Raw genomic sequence first — 6,442 nt, forward strand, 5'->3', positions numbered from 1 at the left:
CTGCGCGTCTCGTGCCCGCGCGCCCGCGGGCTCCGCCCTCGTGTCCTGTCCGAGCACTTACTGGTTCTTACTGTGACTGTTGTCCTCATTCGGTACCCCAGGCCCGGGCTCTAGATTCTCTTACAAGAAATTGGGGTGAGCAGATAATTTCTCAAATGCAGATTGCGCTTGAGACTAGCTTCGCCCAGCTCTGTCCCGCCAGGCCACGGCGCCGGTCTCTGAGCGCCTCAGGGGACGCGTGCCCGGCCCCCGAGCCAAGCAGTGGGCTTGGGGAGCGCGCTCGCGGGCTGCACCCGCCGGCGGCAGTCCGGGGCTCGCTGCTTTCTGTTCAGTGTTCGTCTCCGTGTGGGTTTGGTTTCGTTTGTATTGTGCCCCGATGAACTCCGTGATTGGCGTGAGAAAAAACACAGGACAAAGTTAAAACCAGTTCTGGGTGCTCGACATTTTCATACAGAAATGAAGTCACTGAATTGCTGTCAAGCGTAAATGTCCCATTTTTTTTTTAATTTAAAGCTATTTCAGTGAACCTTGCTTTTTTTCCAATTTACAAACTAAATTTTTGCCATCTCCAACCCCAGAGTTTCTAAGTCCCAAGTCCCAGCTCCCAGCCCCAGCGTGCCCAGCTCCTGGCCGCGCCCGCTCGCCCACCGCGGTGTGGCGGGGTGGCCCGAGCCGTGCAGTGAGACCCGACGCTAATAATGCTTTGCCTTGGCTTTCTGCTCTGTGTTGTCTCGGTGTTTGCGTCTTCCCCTCACGTCTGTGCTGTCCGCCCCTCCCCTGTTCTCTAACCCTGCCCCCCACCTCCCCCGCCCCCTCACTGTCCTCACTGACCCATCAATCGGCCAACAACGCCCCCCCTCGTCGTGGTGATCTGCCCTGCTCTGATTGGTGGCTTCGTGGCGTGGGTGGCTGTGTGGTATGATGGACCAGTTCACCCAAGTATGGCCTTCTTGCTGACAGGTATCATTTCTGTGAGAAGTGTTTCACAGAGATCCAGGGGGAGAATGTTACCCTGGGTGACGACCCTTCACAGCCCCAGACGTAAGTACCGTCCTGTCTTTTTCCTGGGGGTGACTCATGATTGCTTCTTCCCGTCCGTGGTGTCGAGGGAGGCCACCACGGACGGGAACCTCTGCTGTGCTGACCTCTGTGGAGAGCGTTTCTTCACGGTGACAGTCTCAGCTGAGTGTCAGGGCCCCACGTTCTTCCCGCCCCTCGGGACGCTGATGCGGGGCTGTGCACAGGCCCCCGGTCACGCAGCCGCAGCCCACCCCGCTCCCTCTCCTCAAACCAAAGCCACAGCCACCTGCTCTTCCAGAGCGGCCGCAAGCCCGGGGTGTTTTCAGCCGCACCTGAGAAGCCGGGCAGCGGCGCAGACCGAGTCCGTGCCCGCCCCTCCGCGCTCTGGAGCTGGCAGGTCACACCCGAGCCAGCACCAGGCGACGTTGGCTCCCTCCTGGCGAGCGGCACGGCTCTCCCCCTCTTGCCATAGGCGCGGCTGCTGCCGCCGGCCGCTTCGCGCTGTCACTGAGCTCACCGGTCCCCGAGGGCGGGAGCCTGTGAGCTGACGGGCCGCGGCGGAGAAAACACGGCCGCCTGTGAGACGCTCGACTCACTCGTGAGCTTGAGATTCCCGAAAGCCCGACAGCCCCCGCGCCGCCGGGCCGGCCAGCACACGGGGCTTGGGCAGCAGGGACTCCGCCCCGCGGGAGGCGGTCAGCGCGGCCGGCGCTCCCGAGGAGACCCTGCCCCTGGCGCACGTCGTGTCGTCAGCCGCTGACCGACAGACCCCCGAGGCTCGGCGGCGCAGCCCAGACCCTCGGCGCCGTAGGCCGGAGGCGCCCCGGGTCGGGGCCGCGCGTGTCTCCGAGGGGAGCTCCCCGAGGCGTCGGCTGCGCCGCGCCCGTAGACTGGGCAGCCGCCGGCTGACAGTGACCAGGCCTGAGTCACAGCGTGATGTAGCTTAGTGAGGCCTCACAAGAGATGTTGACGGCTGGCGGGAGATACCCTAGGAGAGAGAAACGAACGGTCGGGCCTTCTGCCCGGCAGAGCCACGTCCACACCACCGCCACGCCCGCTGGCCCGGAGGCCGGTCGCGGGTGGGCCGGACCCGCAGCAGGCGCCGCTTCCTCCGTAACGTTGGGTCTTTTTTTTTTTTTTTTAACCAGAACCATTTCAAAGGATCAGTTTGAAAAGAAGAAAAATGACACCTTAGACCCTGAGCCGTGAGTATCGGACTCCTCCCTTCGAGCTCTGGGCCCAGTGTCAGTGCGGAAGTGTCCCTGCGGCGGGGGCCGGGGGCGCGGGCCGGGCCCCACCGGGCTCTGTGAGCTCACGCAGCATCGGGCATCTCTGGGACTGGCCCGCGGGCAGCCAGGCGTCAGCACTAAGACAACAGGGACGGACGCCCGAGGCCACAGGCAGGCGTGTCTGGGGGTGCGCAGTGTCAGCGAGAGGGGCTTCAGAGCCTCGGCGGGTGGCCACCCCAGGCCCAAGCCCAGCCCGAGGACACTGTGTGGACATGCCTCCTGCACTGAGCCACTGGTCTGAGTGCCCATCTCGGGCTTGCAGGGAGCCGGTGGGCTGAGAAGCCGGTGCTCCGCTGGCCCCCAGCCCCAGCCCCAGCGAGGCTGACACCTGCGGGGAAGCCGGACTTCCCACCAGCCTCCGCTTGGCGCCTGGCTTCACGCTGGGCACAGCTTCGTCGCTGCTGCCAGAGCCCCCAGGCCTGGGGTCGCCTGACCTGGAGCGCCAGCCTTGGCGTGGGACCGGCACACCTGTGTCCGTCCACCCCTTCGGGGCTACCCCTTTCCTGTGGTGTCGTGGTTCCACCTGGCGCAAGTTACCTGGAATACTAGGAGCCAGGCAGGGCCTGTGCCCGCACGCGTGAGGGGAGCCCGTTTTAGCTGTCCTCTCTGGAGGGAGGAGCCGCTAGCGGGAGCAGTTGGGGTGGCCCAGAGAGGCGGGGCAGAGTGGTGTCCCGGCCAGGTGGCACCCCGGAAGCAGGAGTGTGGGGGTCTGGGACACAGGACGTCTGGCCGTCGCTGCAGGCTGTGGCCTGGCTGTCGGTGGGGAGCGTGAGTGGCGGCGGGCGAGCCGGCGTGGTGCGCAGGCCTCCTCCCTGCCTGCAGAGGAGGCGCCGGGGCCTGCCCGCGGAGAGGGCCGGCGGGGTGGCCTCGGCAAGGAGAGCACTGTCCCTCCGTAGGGACGGTCAGTGGGACAGAGCTGTGGCTCAGGCCCATGCTGGCCGGCGACGCTGGCGGAGGCCCCCACCTGCAGCCGGCCTCGTGCCACGTGCCGGGCGGGCTTCTCCACGCCGCCAGTTTTGCTGTGCTCCTTCAGTCAGTCTGGGCATGAGCAGGGACCACAAGCCGGCCCTGGGCTTGAAGGTGTACCGGAGTGTCAGGAGCACTGGCAGGTGAAGTGCCCCACCTTGCCAGTCACCCGGAAGCAAGGTGCAGGTGCTGGGCGGGGGGTGCGGAGCCAGCCTCTCCTGGAGCAGCGTCAGGCCGCTCGCCTGAACGCGGCTGGCCGGTCAGCAGCCGCCGGCAGCGGCCCCGGCTGAGCCCGCGCTTCCCCTGCAGCTTCGTGGACTGCAAGGAGTGCGGCCGGAAGATGCACCAGATTTGTGTTCTGCATTATGACATCATCTGGCCCCTGGGGTGAGTGTGTCCTGCGGTCTCGAGGAGGGAGGGGGCCGTGCAGTCAAGGGCGGCCGCCTCCACCCTGGCCGCTGACCCTGGCCGCTCATGGCCTCCTCCGGTCACCTCACACCTCTTTTGTTCTGCAGCTTTGTGTGTGACAACTGCTTGAAGAAAACCGGCAGAACCCGAAAGGAAAACAAGTTCAGCGCTAAGAGTAAGTGGTGGGCGCGTCGGCCCTGGTCGCTGCCTGTCCTCCGAGCCCTGGCCTGCTCTCGCGCCTCGCCACGGCGGGGGCCGGCCTGCACGGGGCTTTCATCTGCGGGTTTGGTCCGGTACTGGCCCTGGACGTCGTTTGGCTTAAGCATTTTCTGGTTTAAAGATTTATTTGCTTATGCACACAAGAGCTGGGTGCGGGCCAGAGATATGGGGGCTGAGAGGACGCCCCAGAGACAGCGCGGGGAGCAGAACAGGTGGAGCCACCGAAATCCACTGCTGAGGGGAGCAGCTGGGAGACAGGAGGGTCTGCTGCACCCCGGGGTCCCCTCCGGGGCCGGGATTGAACTCGCGCAGAGGCGGCTGCCGCCAGCTCGCAGTGCCGCGTCCTCACCCTTCCTAACCTGGCTGTGCCACCAGCGAGGGCCTGGCTTCATCTTTGTAAGAAAGTTTGTATTTGTGCAGCTGTGATCAGTTCATGTTTTAGATAAAAGTTTACAAAGCTTAGCTACATAGTAAATTTGTAAATCCTGCCAAAGACCAGTCAGCAGATTCTTCCCACGTAGTTTCGAAATAAGACTCATCACATACCTGCAGCCGACACCCTGTTGTGACAGGCACACTGAGCCCTGGGCTGGGGTGGGCAGCGCTTGCCCAGCAGTGACCCTCTGAGGTCCCCACTGGCCCGGCCATGCTGCCCCCGGGCTGGCAGAATGCTGTCAAAGCAGCAGAAGAGCTGGCGACAGCCAGAGCGGAGAGCGCAGCTTGGGCAGGGCCCGCCCCCAGCGCCAGGCGGCCCGGCGCCCCCTCAGCTGAGCGCCCGGCAGGGCAGCGTCTCTGCGGCTCGTGCGCCCACCGCGCCCGGGCCTCCCGCCTTTGTCCGGCAGGCAGGCGACCGGCACCTCGCCCTGGGCCCCAGCCAGAACGCGAGCCTTGGAGGGTGTGGGAGCAGAGAGGGGGTGGGGGAGCCGTGGCAGTGGAGGGCAGCGGGCCAGGAGGCGGCCACCCGGGCTCCAGTGTCCGAGCCAGGCACGGCCGGACAGTAGCTGCCAGCGTGTGTTAGTCCCCCTGTGGCGTCAAACTCACCCCGCAGTGGCCTTTTGAAATACCAGTGGGTGAGCTCACTGCCTGTCGGGGTGTTTTTCTTTACGTCAGGGCTGCTCAGCTCAGTCCGTGCTGACATTGAGAGCCCGACGCGTCTTTTTGAGGGAGGTTTGCAGGCTGTCAGCAGCCCCCTGCCTGCTGGTCCCGCGTTGCTGCCCGAGGGGCCGCCAGACAGTCCGCAGGTGGTGCCGGGCGTCCCCTGGTGGCGTGGGGTGCCGAGAGCCCCCGCTCTGAGGGGCGTCTGAGACTGCTGCCGCCGCCAGCAGCTGAGAAGCAGCCCCCGGGCCCGGACTTCGGGTCGGGTCGGGGCAGGACAGCCTGCAGAGCAGTGGATCCGGCGGGGCTCGGCCTCGGGGCGGGCGGCCGGCAGGAGGGCCGGGCGCCGGGGGCCGGGAGCCGGGAGCCGGGAGCCGGTCGCCCGAGCCAGCGTCCGCGGCGCAGCTGCAAGGCTGAAGCTGCAGAGCCAGGAGAGGCCCGTCCCCTTCGTTTCTGGTCGCACACGTGGCGGCAGGCCCCGACAGGGTGGCCGTGCTCCACGCAGGACGGAGGCCGCCCCTGCCTGGCCCCCGTGACTGAGCCTCGTCCTCTCAGCGCTGGCGGCCCCACTGAGACACACCACGGAGGGAGCAGCGGGATATGGCAGGGGCCTGCTGTGCGCTGGGGGTCGCCCCCTGGCCGGGGACTGAACGCGTGCTGAGGCGGCTGCCTCCAGCTTCACAGAGCTGCACGTGAACCCCAGGTGCCACTGGGTGGGTCGGGGGTGTGGAGCTTACTTTTAAACTCAGATGCCACTGGTGCACGCCCGGCCCACAGAGCCTCGCTCCTTGCCACCGCAGCGGGCTGGGGGTGGCTGCGGGGCCTCACCTGCGTGCAGACGGCCGCGTGGGTTCTTTCCAGCAGGAGGAGTCCGCAGCCCAGGCCACTGGCCCCCGCGGCCGCCTCCAGGCCCCACGGGAGTCGTGCAGGGAAGACGTGGCTGTGAAGGCTTAGCCCTTCCTTGCTGTCGGAGAGTCCTGTGTGTGGTCAGATAGCTGGGGGGGCCGTCCAGCCCCGAGCACCTCCTGAGGCGGCAGGTCTTGCCCAGCAGCGGTATGGGGGCCCTGGGGCAGTCAGGAAGCTGCAGGTTTGCTCCAGTCACGGCAGGAGGGAGGGGGGAGTCAGCGCCGAACCCCCCTGGGTGGGGGCCTGCAAGGCAGGGGCCGCCACTCCCCCCTTTTAAAGCTTGTTCAAGTTTTTCTTCCTCTGTGGGGCTGTATTTCAGTATCGCTGTGGTACTTTCTTTTAAAATCACTTTAATGAGGTGTAACTTACATTCCAGAAAAACTTCCCTTCGCCATGGCTATGCTTATTGCTGAAAAAATGTTAGAAAGTTAAAGTGAGTTTGCCTGGGGAAGAGTGTCTCTGGGGCCCTCTCTACTCTGTCGGCACCTCTCCGAGGTGCCGCTTGCTGCCGCCTGACCCTGGCACGGCGACCACAGTGG

General features: G+C 65.6%; 1 protein-coding gene across 1 annotated transcript in view; it reads left to right on the forward strand.

The window, feature by feature from the left end:
- CREBBP (CREB binding protein) overlaps positions 1-6,442 on the forward strand; it is a 75,259-nt gene that overhangs the window by 61,214 nt on the left and 7,603 nt on the right. The window contains 5 exon segments of the mRNA XM_012731673.1: positions 961-1,041; positions 2,169-2,225; positions 3,585-3,662; positions 3,791-4,046; positions 4,745-4,799. Of these exon segments, the coding sequence (XP_012587127.1) occupies positions 961-1,041; positions 2,169-2,225; positions 3,585-3,662; positions 3,791-4,046; positions 4,745-4,799 (527 nt within the window).

This window comes from Condylura cristata, unplaced genomic scaffold, assembly GCF_000260355.1.
Source record: "Condylura cristata isolate star-nosed mole 26May11 unplaced genomic scaffold, ConCri1.0 scaffold00032, whole genome shotgun sequence".
NCBI lineage: Eukaryota > Metazoa > Chordata > Mammalia > Eulipotyphla > Talpidae > Condylura > Condylura cristata.